Genomic DNA, 17,733 nt, shown 5'->3' on the forward strand with positions numbered 1-17,733 from the left:
GCGAGAAAAAAGTCAGAATTGAGAGATGTACATAGTTCTGAGAAAAAAAGTCGTAATTGTGATATATAAACTTGCAATTCTGAGAAAAAATTCAGAATTGCAAGAAAAACGCAGTTCTAAGAAAAAAGTCAGAAGTGCCAGATGTAAAAAAGAGATCAAATTTATATCTCGCAATTCTGACTTTTTTCTCAGAATTGTGAGATATAAACTCGTAATTGCGAGCTGTAAAGTAAGAATTGTGAGGTATAAACTTGTAATTCTGAGAGAAAAGTCATGATTGTGAGATATAAACTCACTTCTGAGAAAAAAGAATTGCAAGACAATGCAGTTCTAAGAAAACATTCAGAATTGCAAGAAAAACGCAGTTGAGAAAAAAGTCAGAATTGCGAGATGTAAACAAGAGACAATTTATATCCCACAATTCTGACTTTTTTTCTCAGAATTGCGCAATTGTGAGTTACAAAGTAAGAATTGTGAGGTATAAACTTGTCATTCTGAGAGAAAAGTCCCGATTGTGCGATATAAACTCAATTCTGAGAAAAAAGAATTACAAGATAACACGGTTCTAAGAAAAAGTCAGAATTGCGAGAAAAACAAGATATAAACTCACACAGTTCTGAGAAAAAGTCAGAAGTGCAAGATGTAAACAAGAGATATCAAATTTATATCTCGCAATTGTAACTTTTTTTCTCCGAATTAGATATAAACTCGTAATTGCGAGCTGTAAAGTAAGAATTGTGAGGTATAAACATGTAATTCTGAGAGAAAAGTCACGACTGCGAGATATAAACTCACTTCTGAGAAAAAAGTCAGAATTGCGAGACAACGCAGTTCTGAGAAAACATTCAGAATGGCTAGAAAAACGCAGATGAAAAAAGTCAAAATTGCGAGATGTTAATGAGAGACATCAAATTTATATCTCGCAATTCTGACTTTTCTTCTTTGAATTATGAGATATAAACTTGTAATTCTGATAAAAAAAAGAACTGAGATAACGCAGTTCTGAGAAAAAGTCAGAATTGCTAAAAAATGCAGTTCTGACAAAAAAGTCAGAAGTGCAAGATGTAAATGAGAGATATCAAATTTATATCTCGCAATTCTGACTTTTTTTCTCCAAATTAGAGTGAGAATTGTGAGGTATAAACATGTAATTCTGAGAGTAAAGTCACAACTGCGAGATATAAACTCACTTCTGAGAAAAAAAGTCAGAATTGCGAGATATAAACGAGAAATATATATAAAATTTATATCTTGCAGTTCTGACTTTTTTTCTCCAAATTGCAAGATATAAATTTGCAATCACAAGTAATAAAGTCAGAATTGCGAGATATAAACGAGAAATATATATAAAATTTATATCTTGCAGTTCTGACTTTTTTTCTCCAAATTGCAAGATATAAATTTGCAATCACAAGTAATAAAGTCAGAATTGCGAGATATCAAATTGCAATTCTGAGAAAAAAGTCAGAATTGCGAGAAAAACGCAGTTCTGAGAAAAAAGTCAAAGTGTGAGATGTAAACGAGAGATATAAAATATCTCGCAATTCGGACTTTTTTTCTCCGAATTGTGCAAGTTATAAAGTAAGAATTGTGAGGTATAAACGTGTAATTCTGCGACAAAAGTCACGATTGCGAGATATAAACTCACTTCTGAGAAAAAAGTCAGAATTGCGAAATATAAAAATTCTGAAATGCGAGAAACACGCAATTCTAAGAAAAAAGTCAGAAGTGCGAGATGTAAACAAGAGATATCAAATTTATATCTCGCAATTCTGACTTTTTCTCTGAATTGCTAGATGTAAATTTGCAAGTATTAAAGTCAGAATTGCGAGATATCAACTTGCAATTCTGTAAACTCGCAATTCTGTGAACTCACAATTGTGAGAAAAAATTTACAGTTGTGAGATGTAAATGTTATTTTCTGAGAAATAAAGTCCGAATTGCAAGAAACTGTTTATAACTTTTTTTCTCAGAACTGTGTGATATAAACTCGCAATTGCGAGTAACAGGCCTAAAGTCAGAATTTCGAGATGTAAACTTGCAATTGCGAGAAAAAAGTCTGAATCGCGAGTTTATATCTTATATAATATAATTCTGACTTTATATCTCGCAATTCGGACTTTATAACTCAAAATTGCATGTTTATATTTCACAGTTCTGAGAAACTTGCAATTCTGAGAAAAAATGTCTCAGAATTGCGAGATGTAAACTTGCAGTTGTGAGAATTACGAGATATTAAAGCAGTTCTGAGAAAAAAGCAGGAATTGTGAGTTTATATCTTGCAATTCTGACTTTATTTCTCGCAATTTTAATTTTTTCCCAGAATTGCGATATAAACTTGCGATTAACTTGCATGATATAAACTCGCAATTCTGACAGCAAAAATCTGAATTGCGAGATGTAAACTTGCAATTGCAAGAAAAATGTCTGAACTGCGAGATACAAACACGCAGTTCTGAGAAAATAGTCTGAATTTATATCTTGCAATTCTGACTTTATTTCTTGCAATTGCAAGTTCATATCTCACTGATTTCATAACTCGCAATTGCAAGTTCATAACTCACAATGACTGACTTTATATCTCACAATTCTGACTATATAACTTGCATTTTATAGTTTACAGTAGTACTGCAAGATATAAATTCAGAATCAATAAGTTGCAATTACAAGTTGGTAATATAGTAATCATAGTACTGTCCTTACAAGCTTTTATTTCAGTAGGTAAATCAGTCAGTAAACCAACACCATGCTAATTCTTTATCAGCTATCTTGTTAAAAGGTTTCACATTACTCTTTAGCACAGATCCTATTACAGCACAGACACTGTCAGGTCCTGTTCACTTATACCAAGTATAATGACAGAGGGCAAACCCACATGACAGCCCCAATAATTGCATTTCAACTTTCTACTATTAATAACCTGCTATTAGCAGATGTTGTGCTGTTATTGAGGGATCCAAGAACACAGCGATCCAACTTCCCCCTCTAGATAATGTGATGGTATGTTACTTAGCATGACCAACACAGCAAGCAGATGGTACACACATCCCCCTCCCTGGGAAAGGACTGAACTTTGACCCTGTTCAATGCTATCAAGTGTTTAGGCCGCCTGACTAAAGAAAGACCCCAGACAAGGCATCTTTGAACACCCGTGATGTGTTCGGAGTGCCTTGTGCACTATGGAATTGCTCATTGAGTCATGAATGATATAGTTGTGCTCCAAAATGACTAGAGAGCCACTGGTTTCTAAAATGAGAAAAGATGACTGTTGTAGTCAGTAGAAAATCAGAAGGTATTATGGTTGTTCAAAAGCACTTGAGACGCATTACATTGATTAAAAGTGACTGTAAAGACATTTATAATGTTACAAAAACTTACAACATTAGAACAAAGGCCTATCATTGGCCTACAGTCCACAGCAGTCCAGTCCGTAAAATATTTTTTTAGCATAGCATTGAAACCCTGTTAATAATTGTTGGAATGGTCACGGATCAATGATCTCCACCTAAAACTGATCGTGCAGACCAAACCGTAAGTCGTTGAGACTTGAAACTTGGAGGGATGGTAGTACACTACATGTCCATGGTCTACAAAGCCACCAAGTCTCGCCTCAATCGGAGCTACAGCGATCAAAAGTATGAAATCATCCATAACTCCTAAACCGTCAGTCAGTTTCAATTAAATGAATTTCAATGAAATTTTCAAGTATTTTGCAATTTTTGCAAAACCTACTTTTGCGAACTAGTCCTAGTTTTTTTCGCCTGATCGGAACCAAACCAGTGCAGAAAGTCAAAAGTTTGGTGCCCATTCACTGCCATTATATGACTAACAGACTGCAACGGATTGAGTTAAAAAACTTAAAAATGTGTTCTACTTAAGAAGCAAAGTCACCTACATCTTGGATGCCCTGGGGGTAAGCAGATAAACATCAAATTTTAATTTTTGGGTGAATTATCCCTTTAACGCAGACTGATCGGAACAAAACCGTGGGCCTGTTTGACTGGGGCAATATCGTGTTTTTCAAAGGCGTTATTCATTTTCGAGCTGACTAACAAGTTTATGGTTGCTGAATATATTTTTCTTCTGAGGTAAATCAATGTGACTTTAGGTGCCATTGTTTACAAGCCGTCTTATAGGTTAAAACACTAACTGCGTGATTACATGGGACAGGATACAGATTTAGGCAAGTTGTACTCTCTTTTAACATACCTTTGGATGTTTATTTTGTGCTGAAACTGGTATTACAGCGCTTCTCTTAAACAGAGGCTCTAAAGAGGGTTTGCACTTATGTCACTATTTGGTCAGTTACCCGGATGTGTGTCCAAATTAACAACGGCGTGGATTGCACAGTTAAAGGTCCCATATTGTACACATTTCTGGAGGTTTATTTTAGTTGTTGATGTCCTTAAGAATATATATTTGCGGTATAAGTGCCAAAATCCATCTCAATATATTTTTACAACAGCTTTTTTAGGAGCTCTTTCAAAAACAGGTCGATTTTGGCCCATCTAATTAATATTCATGAGCCTCTCTTCTGATTGGCCTGTTGTTTTCTGAGTGACGCACAGCCAGGCCAACCACAGGTAACTACGGTCATGTATGCTTTAGCCGAGCCCAGAGCCATAGAGAGAGCCAGAGCCTAGCCTGCTGATACTCAACAGGATATTTCAGAATGATCATTAATGTTTTTTCTTTTTCAAACACCGAATGCAGTAAGCTACATAACTAACTGTTGCTTTAGTAAAGCCCCTTTCACAGTGCGCGCTGATTCTGGAAAATTACGGGAACGAGCGCTGTGTGAACAAAAGCCAGAACCATAAAGGCAGTTTTGTAGTGATGATGCACGTTACCTTGCGACTCTTCAAGACAAAAAAATACGTGCAAAGTGGAATGAAGCGGCGATCGGGCAGAGCCAGCTCCTCACTATCAGCGCTGAAGCACAGTTTATTCAGGTTAGTTTCAGTTAAATGTACGCGTAGCATTACATCTCACATCCAAACATCATGTCTTTATGGGTTGTGTGTAAAGCATGCACAGATTCCGGAAAACAACTGTGAATGAACCAAATCAAACAACTCCGGAACAAATCATGGGACACATTATCCGTGTATTTACCGGAATCGCTGTGTGAAAGAGGCTGAAGTGGACGTGCCTCTGGTCTCTTATATTAACGTTGTTCTGAAGCCTGTGCAATGATGTAGTTTCGACATCTATCGACTGAACAGGGTTTTCTCGACTTGTTTTCGTGTTGTTGCTTAGCAATGTTATGGACACGATTTTGTCTGGGGGTTTGACAAAAGGAGGGTGGGACGGTGGTTGGTGACTGAAGGCGGTGACTGAGTAGATCGGACGTCACATCGTTACGGAAGTCACAGCATCTTGTGAAAATGAACAGCTACTTTAAGCAGGCTGTGTGCAGTAAGTTTACTGTGGATTGACTGTTTTGAAACTCATATGGTAGTTACATAGCCCCTAGACCTCAGTTATCATGAAAAAAGCCAGGAAATTTCGATTTTGACAATATGGGACCTTTAATGTACTACTGAATACCTTGTTCTGCTCATTTATGCAGTCTAAACCACAGAAAAAACATGTGGAAGCTGCTTAATCATATAGAGAAGGACTTAGTATTTAGGAAAAGGTTGCAATATTTTGAAAAGCTAATAGGTGTAAAGATACGTACAAGCAGTATTAATTAAGATATTAGCCTAATATTTCACCTACCTGACCGGAAATGGATAGAAAACAAACACGAATGTTGTCAAAATTCTTGCCCTGGAAATCCTGGTTCAGTTTGGCCAACCACAAACGCCTTTTGTTCCTCAGTCAGTTGTTTTGAACTATTCTCCTTGATTTGTTATAACCTTTTGCCATCTGTAGTACTCCAAATGTTTTTCCCAGTCCGACCGATAAGTACAGCCCAAAACATGACAATAATTGACCATTTTCAGCAGCAATAATCAAAGTATGCAAGTAATATTTCGTTTGGTTCAGTGGTATTGTTTGCGTTCAGAAATCTGAGACTTCGTTTCATATCAAAAGTAACAAAACACAAAACTTACTGAGATTTATTTGACCTGCATAATGTCATTTTTAATTCTGCAGCCATGACATACAAGCCAGAAAATATTAATGTCAATAAAATGAAACACAACACAGGTGTGAACTTATGAAACATTTATTTTAAGTTGGAAATTACAAGCTTATTTCACCATTTTTCCTCCCCATGTACATTCATTCAAAATAATACACTGTTGACCCTGTTCGACATATCTATGTAATCCAAACTAACTTTAAACTCTAAATATTACTAGACTAGTAATGTTCACACTGTAAGCAATGGATAAAGGAGGAAAAGAAGATAAGAGTTCAGTAAATGGTAGGTAGTGCATCTAGAGCATCCCCCAAACCTCTTTACACTTTACATATAAACCGATGTGAACCCATTTTGAATATTTAGCTGTATGATTGGACCCACACTGCCAAGCAGTCATGTGTGGTCAATCCAGACGTGTCTCTCACACTGCCACTGTCCCTGTGCAGCGGACTGGTGATGGGTGACATCTGAGACAACGGTACCACGAGTGGATCCTCTTGCATCCAAGCAGTTCCCCATCCTGACCATTTACCATCTTGGTATTTGTAATATAATAACTAAACCGTACACATAGTGCAAACTAACAAATGAGGAAAGCATACATTCCACATATTATTCCATACAATAACTGCATCTTCCACTCCATATAATAGAGACCAGGAAGAAAAAAGTTTTAAAGTCTTTTCAACGGGATTAAAAACTGGCTGTTCGCCATTTTGCAGTCTGGCCCGACGCCTTTAAGAAAAAAACAAAGGTTTAAATTAAAACGCAGTCGCTTTCCGTGAGGGATACTGTGTAAATAAATAGTATGCGCTTTGTTTCACCCATCACCAGTGCAATGTGTGAGCAAACCCTGTGTAAGGTGTGTAGAAAGAGAGATAAATTAGGGCATATCCAGTGTGCCACCTCACACCGACAGAACCCTGAGCCCAGTGTGTGTGTTTGTGTGTGCATGAAAAGAGAGTCTGTCTGCTAGGTTTTTTTCATGCATACGTCCCTCCGGTGATGAGGAGCTCGTAGGCCGGGTCTCGGCTTCTGCGACACAGCACCACACAAGCGCACAGCATTCCCAACATCTGGAGGAAAGACAGAGTTTGACTTCATTTAAACCTCACAGGTATGAGATGAGAAACATCTGCAGAAACCTTGCATTAAGAGTCAATATCTGCCTTCAGTCAGATTCGTATACACTACCAGTCAAAAGTTTCTGAACAGTAATGGTAATGTTTTTTAAAGAAGCCTTTTCTGCTCACCAGGCCTATATTTATTTGATCCAACGTACAGCAAAAATGTTGAAATATTTTTACTATTTAAAATAACTGTTTTCTATTTGAATATATTTTAAAATGTAATTTATTCCTGTGATCAAATCTACATTTTCAGCATCACTACTCCAGTCTTCAGTGTCACATGATCCTTCAGAAATCATTATAATATGCTGATTTGCTGATCAAGAAACACTTATATTAAACACAATATTTAAAACCATTCCAAGGCTTGAAGTCAGTATTTTTTATTTATTTATTTATTTATTTAGGGAAAGAAATTAAACTAATACTTTTATTTAACAAGGATGCTTTAAATTGATCAAAAGTGATGATAAAGACATTTATATAATGTTATAAAAGATTTCTATTCAGATAAATGCTGTTCTTCTTAACTTTCTATTCATCAAAGAAACCTGAAAAAGTTCTACTTAGCTGTTTTCAACATCATAAATGATTTCTGATGGAATGATGCTGAAAACTCAGCTTTGAAATCACAGGAATAAAATTACATTTTAAAATATATTCAAATAGAAAACAATTTTTTTTTCAATAGTAAAAATATTTCTAAATCTTACTGTTCAAAAACTTTTGACTGGTAGTGCAAGCATAAAATGATTTAAAAAAAATGATAATAATACTTTAAAGAATGCACAGATATTACTATTAAAATGATAATTAATATAACTATAATTATATAATAATTATTATTACCAAATAATTCTGGGTTATCATAATGATAAATAGTTGACATTAAAATTATATATTATTTTTGTTTAAATAAAGTAGAAATATTTTTTAAATCACTTAAAAAAAGTGATTTTAGGCATAACATTACTAAAAATAGGATGAAAAATAAAGATAGATAAAGATCATATTGAATAGTGTAGTTAAATTATTAGTATTTTTTAGATCGTAGGAAGAATTACATAAACATGCACAACCTTTCTAAAGTTTCTTTAACAAAAAAAAACTTTTAATGAGCAATAATGCATTAAATTTCTCAAATTTGACAGTAAAGACTTTTGTAATGTTATAAAATATATATATATTTTTAAATAAATGCTGTTTTCTAAACTTTCTATTAAATCAAAGAATCCTGAAATAACTATTATGGTTTCCACAAAAATATTAAGAATCACAACTGTTTTCAACATTGATAATAATAATAATAATAATAAATAAAAAATTTTCAAGCATGAAATCAGCATAATAGAATGATTTCTGAAGAACAAAGTGACACTAAAAGACTGGAGTAATGATGCTGAAAATTCAGATTTGCTATCACAGGAATAAATTACATTTAAAATATAAAAATAATAACATTTCACAACATTACTTTTTTAATGTATATTTAATTAAATAGATGAGGCCTTTTCACAAAAACACAAAAAAAGCATAATGTCTAATTACTAAAAGTGCCACATTGCCGCTCTATTTCAATATCTTCAACAGATGTTTAAAAAAAAAAAAAGTGGACTGTGGCAGGAAATACAAATGTTAGCAGAACATAAAATAGCTATAATGTCAAACTGCCTTTGTGAAAACAGCCTACAAATAAAGAAGGTGAACTTCTTCATGTTGGCATCGACAAACTGAATCTGTAAATTCAAACCAAAAAAAAAATGAAAGGGAAAAACATCTGGTCTAATTTATGCAAGTTTGCCAATAACAACCTAACCTACTGCCCTGGTTTTTGCTTGTTAATTCAGGCAGACTGAGTCAGTCACCATGTGTAAGTCACGGGCATGTGCTGGGGTTGCCAAGATGCGGTCTTATTTGCCTTTATGCCCCAGAAGGTATTTGGAACAGTATGAATGTCAAAGTCTATGATTCAGCAGCTACAGGGCAACAAAAGCACACACTGACGCTGCCCAAGTGCTTTAGTCAGAGCTCTGTCTGACGGGGACAAAAGAGACACACTGAAGCTGCTATACAAGCCTTGCACTGTTAATTCATAGTCTTCACCAGGGGTTCCCAAACCTTTTTTGTCAGCCAAACCCCTTAGACAATATATATCTATACATATATATATACATAATGTACCCTTGAGAATTTAGCATATTAAGAAGATAAGATAAAAAATGTGAAGGGCATACCTGAATTGCAGCAAACGTCAGAGCGGCCCAGATGACGTACATCATAATCTCTTTCAGCTTCTTCACAACCAGGGCTTCACATCCCTAAGATGATTTATCAAATACATTAACATCACATGCAGCATTTCTTTGCTTCATCAGCTACTAAAACATCTCAACCTTGTCTCACCTCAGGGTAGAGGTCTCCGGGACGGGACAGCGAGCCGGTGCAGTTGTGCACGTTGGGTTTGCAGCAGCTCACTGGTACACTGTTGTTCCTAGATTCCTTAAACCAGCGCGTGTTCTTCCAGTCTGAGTAGTTGGTGATGCCGCAGCAATGGAGCTTCATGTTGTGACATTATGGTGATTTTATTAGAGTTGGGAATTGATTTATTAACAATACAATAACAGAACATTCTGTTCTCATTAAGCAGTCTTACCTGTCTCTGCACGTAGTCAATAGCACGGCTGGGAGCATCCGTGTTGGTGCCGTTGTATTCATCATAGACCTTCTGGATGGAATGATTGACCTGGTCTTCCACCTAGAAACATTCACCAGTGACACAAATTAAGGACTAGATTAATCCTGGAATAAAAATTTCCTGATAATTTATTTGACCCCTTATCAAAGGTTTTTGAGGAGAACATTTCAGGATTTTTCTCCATATAGTGGACTTCAATAGGAGCCAAAGGGTTGAATGTCCGAATTGCAGTTTCAATGCAGCTTTAAAGGGCTCTACATGATCCCAGCCGAGGAATAAGGATCTCATCTAGCAAAACGATCTGTCATTTTCTAAAAAAAAAAAAATACTTTTCTAAAAATGTATATACTTCTTAACCACAAATGCTCATCTTACACTAGCTCTGTGAAGCACGTCAATGACTTCATGCATTACGTAATTATGTTGGAAAGGTCACGCATGGTTAGATCTTTTTCTGTGTACTTTAGTTCAAAATTGTACAACATCATTGTTTGATCTTTTTTGTAAAAGGTGTGACTTTCTTGGGTCAGTACTTCAGCCTACCTCACGCATAACCTTTCCTACGTGACTATGTAATGCATGACAAGCATTTGTGGTTTAAAAAAAAAAGTATATACATTTTTATTTATTTATTTTATTTTTTTTAAGAGAATGACCATTCGTTTCACTAGATAAGACCCTTATTCCTCAGCTTGGATCGTGTAGAGCCCTTTGAAGCTGCATTGAATCTGCAATTTGGAGCTTCAACCCATTGGCCACTATTGAAAGTCCACTATAAGGAGAAAAATCCTGGAATGTTTTTTCTCAAAAAAATTAACTTCTTTGAGACTGACGAAAGAAAGAAACAAACATCTTAAAGGAGTAGTTCACTTTCAGAACAAAAATGTACAGATAATGTACTCACCCTTTGTCATCCAAGATGCTCATGTCCTTCTTTCTTCAGTCATAAAGAAATCATGTTTTTTGAGGAAAAGATTTCAGGATTTCTCTCCATATAATGGACTTCTATGGTGGCCCCAAGTTTGAACTTCCAAAATGCAGTTTCAAAGGGCTCTAAATGATCCCAGCCGAGGAAGAAGGGTCTTATCTAGCAAAATGATCAGTAATTTTCTAAAAAACATTTACAATTTATATACTTTTTAATCTCTACACAGAGTTAGACAAAACAGGCATTTGAGGTTAAAAGGTATATAAATTGTAATTTTTTTAGAAAATAACCAATCATTTCGCTAGATAAGACCCTTCTTTCCTCGGCTGTGATCGTTTAGAGCTCTTTGAAGCTGCATTTTGGAAGTTCAAACTCGGGGGCACCATAGAAGTCCATTATATGGAGAGAAATCCTGAAATGGTTTCCTCAAAAAAAATAATTTCCTTACGACTGAAGAAGGAAAGACATGAACATCTTAGATGACAAGGGGGTGAGTACATTATCTGTAAATTTTTGTTCTGAAAGTGAACTACTCCTTTAAGACATGGGACTGAGTACAATTTTGGGTGATGTTTTGAATTTTGAGGGGCACTTTTATTCATCTTGGCCTCTATTACTTTCTAAACCTAGCATCCACCTTTCAGTGAATCCATTCTTTATGTAGGAGGAGGCACATTTTTGTAGTCTATACAGCAACAGCGCAGTACAATACAAGGCAGGTATTACATTGCCTTGTTCACCTTTGCACACAACTAAAAGCGCTCACAAAGTGAGAAGAGCTTTCATATAAAAACAAAAGAGATGCAGGCACTCCTATGTCTATAAATATTGACTTCCTTTCAATGCAGGACTCACCTTTGCTCTGTAAATATAGCCAAGAACCACTACAACCACCTCAGTCACAAATACCAGCATAAGAATGATGACAAACTGCAAAAGAGAGATGCAAGGAAATGTGGTTTTAGCAGAGCAACATATATAAACAAAGATAAAGTATGCATTTCAACTTGTTTATCAATGTTCAAAACAATTGTGCTGCTTAACATTCTTGTGGCACCCATGATACTTTTTTCCAATATAATCTTTTGTAACATTATGAACGTCTTTGCTGTTACTTTTGATTCATTTAATCAGGGTTTGTACAGATACTGTAAAATGAAATGCCATAACTTTCAAGGACTATTCTAGCACTACTTTTTTAAAGGACTTCAATCAGAGATCTCAGTTATCAAACATTATCTTCTGTTTTAAATTCTAAAAAAAATATACATAAATAAAAATATGGCAAAAAATAATTAGTATTACTACTAAAGTATTACAAACTATACTACACTTTAACTTTAGTAAAACAGTTATTTTCTTAAGGAATTTGTCTGTGTATACTTTCTTTTTTCTTTGTTTTGTTTTAATAACTGTACTGCCTTAATTGTTTGATGTTTTCTAAAAGATTCACAAAACCGCTACAAAATCCTTATCTGAATAAAATGATTTGTGAACCCACACCGAAGTCCCAATCTGAATCAAATGATTCACGTCAAATTCACGAACCATCATTTCAGATCATGACTCAGAATCTAGTATCTAGATGGGGACTTTAAAATCAAGTTTTGCAAATCATTAGATTTGAGTCATTCAATTCATGTAGTGATTCACAAACCTAGTCCAAACTAAATCAAATGATTCACGATATACAATTTAAAGACCTTATTTAAATCAAATGATTCGCATTTACGCGATTTGAAGACCCAATCTGAATCAAATGATTAGCAATCCGAAGTCCTGATCTGAATAATGATTCACAAAGCATCATTTCAGATCATGACTCAGAGCACAGAGCCCGAATCATTTAACCTTAATCAGAACTTCGCGTAGATCGGGACTTCAAATAGTGTATGGCGAATCATTTGATTTGAATCATTCATTTCGTAAAAATGATTCACAAACCATTTCGATCTAATCCAAATGATTTGCGATACGTACTCTGAAATCCTGATCTGAATCAAATAATTTAGGATCCGCAATCTGAAGCTCCGATCTGAATAATGAATCAGAATGCAAATTATTTAACTTAAATTGTAACTTTGCGTGTCTAGCTCGAAACTTAAAATCCCGTATCACAAATCATTTGACTTAAATCTATTATTTTGAATCATTCAATTCACAAAATGATTCACAAACCTGTTCCAATCTAAATCAAATGATTCAGATACACAATTTGAAGACCCGATCTGAATCAAATAATTTGCGATCCGAAGTCCTGATCTGAATAATGATTCACAAACCATCATTTCAGACCACGACTCGTAGCACAGATCGGAAGTCATTTAACTTCAAATCTAGATCGGGACTTGATATGAATCATTAAATTCTCAAAATGATTTACAAACCTCTTACAATCTAAATCAAATTATATGCAATTTGAAGTCCCAATCTGAATCAAATTATTTGCAATCCGCGCTCCAATGTCCCGATCGGAATAATAATTTGCAAACCATTATTTCGGATCACGACTAAGAGCACGGATCGCAAATCATATAACTTTATTCGGAACTTCACACATCTAAATCCGGACTTCAAATCGCGTATTGTGAATCATTTGATTTGAATCATTTGATTTGAATCATTCAATTTGAATTGTGTGAATTTAGCTTGAAAAGATATGTGCTTATTGAAAAAAAAAATCAACATTTCATATTTTTTCAAGCACCTCTTCAAGAATATTGCTATTTTCAAGGGTTTTCCAGGCCTTAAATTTCAAAAAGTCAAATTTAAGTGCAAATTTAAGTGCTTCAAGCACTTAAAGCACCTTGTACGAACCCTGTTTAACGCATCCTTGCTGAATAAAAGTATTAATTTAAACTGGAAACTTAAAAATTCACTAACCGTGGCAAGACCGCAGCGGCTCTCTCGAATAGTGGCACAGCATCCAATGAGACCAATAATGAACAACAGCGCGCCAACTGCGATAATGACAACGGCTGGGATCAGGGTATACACATCTTCAAAGAAATGGTCATAGTCATCATACGTGATGAACACGTAGGCTCCAACATAGCACAGAATGCCAGCAGCGGCCTAAAAGGAGATGACAGAGAAGGTTAGTTATATGAAAGCAGATATGGTTCGATTTCATGCCAAGAGTTACGTCAATCTCATCACAAGTTATATGTGACCGTAAACGGATTATTGAATTAATTTAATGCAGTCATCTTCACAAAAAGACAATCGAATTAGTAATTCAGGATAAAGGCAACTGGAACCAAACACAACATCATGTCACTTTGACTTTCAAATGCAATTTACGACTAAAAATATGGAATGCTGACCAACAAGAAAACCATCAGCCAAAATTCAAGGTCAGTACACAGAAATGTGCATAATTATGGTTTGATAAGGAAACATGATGGACTCAAAAAGTGGACTGGGTTATCCATTGACCTTTAGGCATTTGAGAAAAAATCGTTTTATGAGGTTTTAGTCTATAAACCCCCCTATGAATCAGTAAAGCACAGTAGTGATGGGTCGTTCTTGAACGATTCGTTCATTTTGAACGAATCTTTATGTGACTCGAGAAGAACGAGTCGTCTCGGGGAGTGATTCGTTCAGTCGCGCATGCGCAATTGCGCAACTATGAACGAAGGACTCAAACCCGAAGACTCGAGAGATGAACTAATCAATTCTGTTTCCGGCTCCAGCAGCATAGGTTAAGCGTCTGGGGCTGTCACGTGATGAACGAACGACTCGAACCCGAAGACTCGAGAGATGAACTAATCAATTCTGTTTCCGGCTCCAGCAGCATAGGTTAAGCGTATGGGGTTGTCACGTGATGAACGAACGACTCGGACCCGAAGACTCGAGAGATGAACTAATCAATTCTGTTTCCGGCTCCAGCAGCATAGGTTAAGCGTATGGGGTTGTCACGTGATGAACGAACGACTCGGACCCGAAGACTCGAGAGATGAACTAATCAATTCTCTTTCCGGCTCAGACAGCGTTAGTTAAGCTTATATGGGGTTGTCACGTAACGTTAATGAACGAACGACTCGAACCTGGATAGATAGAAGTGAGGGAGCTAATCATGAAGACCCAGGTAAACAATGCATCAATCGTTTGTTTCTAATAGCTTATAGTTTTGTCTTGTTTGTAGTGTGATCAACGTTATATAATATGAGCATACATGTGTTATGGAAGTAAAACGTAGCTTTTTAATTATATTTTGGCAAAATGAACGAAATGACTCGAAAAAAGATTCGTTCATTTTGCTGAACGAGACTCAAAGATCCGAGTCGGTAAAATGATCCGAACTTCCCATCACTAAAGCACAGCTCTCAGGCTTTGACATTATGAGCGCAGATTTGATAAAGCAGTCTGATCCCTAAAAAAAAAAAAACAGGATGGTGTCATAAAACCTTTATCTGTACACTGCTGTTCAAAAATCAGAAAGATTTTTAAATGTCTTTTAAACTGTCTCTTAGGCTCATTTGGTCAATATATATTTATTTGGAACCTGTGATTCTTTTTTCAGGATTCTTTGATGAATAAAAATTTAAAAAGAACAGCATTTTTTTTCCACAACAGAAATCTTTTCTAACCATATAAGCCTCTGCGATCACTTTTTATCAGTGTAACACATCCTTGCTAAATAAAAGTATTAATTTCTTTAAAAAGAATTATATTGTTACAAAATATTTCTATTTTAAATAAATGCTTTTAAAATATTTACTTTTGATTCATCAAAGAATCCTGAAAAAAAGTCACAAGTTCCAAAAATATATATATATTCTTTAGCTGTTTCCAACATTGATAACAAATCAGAAGAATCAAGCATCACAAGAATACATTATATTTTAAAATATATTCATACAAAGTTATTTTACACTGAAATAATATTTCACAATATTACTGTTTTTTTTTCTGGATTTTTGATCAAATAAATGCAAAAAAAAAAAAAAAAACTTACTGATCCCAAACTTTTGAACAACAGTGTATACACACAGAGTTTAAAGCCAGTATTATTGATTATTATTATTGTTATTATTATATTTAAATATTACTCAAGCAGACTTTATTTTGTAGATCCTAAAAGTTCATTTTAATCATATGTTGAATATTTAATATTGCACTATACATCATTGTGATGTCTAAATTCACCTAAATATCTTAACTATAACCAAATATTTACTTTTATAGATATTTATTTTTAATATTAAAAAGTTTGACTCTTTATAACACCTATGGCATCAAAATAATTATGCTTTATTGATTTTAGATGCATCTCTAAATCAAATTATAATTACATAAGTTCCACTTAATAACATGAAAATACATATTTTTATTTTTTCTTATTTGTATGAATATTGAACAGTCTTTACCAAACCTTTATTATTGCAGCTACTATTATAAACTCGAAATCTACTGTATTAAAACAATATTACAGGACAATTAATAGGAAATCAACATAGTTTTTTTTTTTTTTCATTTGTAGGAAAACCAAAAAAAAAAAAACTACAAACGCTTCACATTTGATCCTATTGCGAAGCCATTGTGATCTTTTTCTTAAAATGGAGTTCTTTGCTGTTGTGCGAATATGAAATTTTTTAAGGGATCTGCCTTTAATAGCAGATAGGAAGAGTTTCCAAAAGGAATTTCCTAAGGAGGAATAGGTTTTAACAGGTCAAGCAATACAACTAACTGTTAAACCGGCTCTGGGGCTAAAGGAGACAATGAGGGAGACTTGCCAATTCAAGCACGCATATTCAAGTAGAAAAGGTTAAAAGGCATATAAATAACACAAATCTTATACTGTCAATGTTTATTAGCCAATAATGTGGAATTATTTACACCGTAAGAAATATGTAAACAAACGCTGCAATATACAACAACGAGCCTTTTTTAAATAATGCAATCTAAAGCAATCGACATATCAAATATAAACAAGCATGCATTTAACAGGCTTTCTAAACGTTTTAGTGAAATAAAGGAGTGTGTGTAATAATGCAGCTGCTCGACACCTGACTGTGTCCATCTGACAACACTGACGCACTCCTAAATTCAGTGTCAAATATCAATAACTTACCCAAAATATCAGGTTCAGGAACACCAGAACGGTTTTAGACGACGTAATCCCACACTGACCCATCATTAAAAGATGGAATAAAGCCGTTTAAATTGCAAATATAACAGACTGGCTGCGGATTATAAAATGGCTGTCTGTTTCCTGGCTGCCATACCACCACTGCTGTGTTTGAGTCTGATCCCAGAACAGCGCCACACAGCGGTCAGTTGACGCACTCTCATTATTGGCAGCGGCACAAAACAGCGAAAAGTCTGGATTGTAACTGGAAACGTAGGAAATAACAAACACAGAAGCTTTATATGGTGTTGTGTTATTATCAGACCTTTATTAGTAGCGTTGGCTTTAGCAAAGCATTAAGCGTTACAATTTTCACCGGGACGCACCACTTACATTTTCTTAATAAAATACTAAATATTCTTCTAACTTTTGTAACTACAAAGATCGACAAATTTTCTTACTATTCAAAACATCGACTTATAAATATAGAAAGTATTGGTTCACATGCAAGTTACACAAAGGGATTTAAGTAAGTAATGTCTTTACTGACACCTGCTGTTACATCACTGAATTTGCATAATCACAATCAATCAGATCAATGGAAAGCCTGCATGCATACACCCAACACATGGCTGAAGCTCATTAAAGACTGCAGCTGGTTTTCAAGGTCATCTATTTCATGAGATAAACAACAAATGTTTAAAGTCTTGAAAAACAACACAGAGAATATTAACAACTCAGATATAAAACAGGATTTGAAATGAGAAGTAACTGCAGTGTGATCTATTTTGAGTTCACACACACATATGC

General features: G+C 34.9%; 1 protein-coding gene across 1 annotated transcript; it reads right to left on the minus strand.

Moving 5' to 3' along the window:
- Nucleotides 1-6,162: 6,162 nt before the first annotated feature.
- On the minus strand, nt 6,163-17,074 carry tspan3a (tetraspanin 3a). The gene is made up of 7 exons (XM_073850572.1): nt 16,927-17,074; nt 13,734-13,925; nt 11,706-11,780; nt 9,881-9,982; nt 9,631-9,783; nt 9,462-9,545; nt 6,163-7,173 (listed from the first exon to the last, which is right to left on the minus strand). The coding sequence occupies exons 1-7, from the start codon at nt 16,990-16,992 to the stop codon at nt 7,081-7,083; spliced, it is 765 nt and encodes a 254-aa protein (XP_073706673.1). The 5' UTR covers nt 16,993-17,074; the 3' UTR covers nt 6,163-7,080.
- Nucleotides 17,075-17,733: the final 659 nt, after the last annotated feature.

The sequence above is a fragment of the Garra rufa genome, chromosome 11, assembly GCF_049309525.1.
Source record: "Garra rufa chromosome 11, GarRuf1.0, whole genome shotgun sequence".
Classification (NCBI taxonomy): domain Eukaryota; kingdom Metazoa; phylum Chordata; class Actinopteri; order Cypriniformes; family Cyprinidae; genus Garra; species Garra rufa.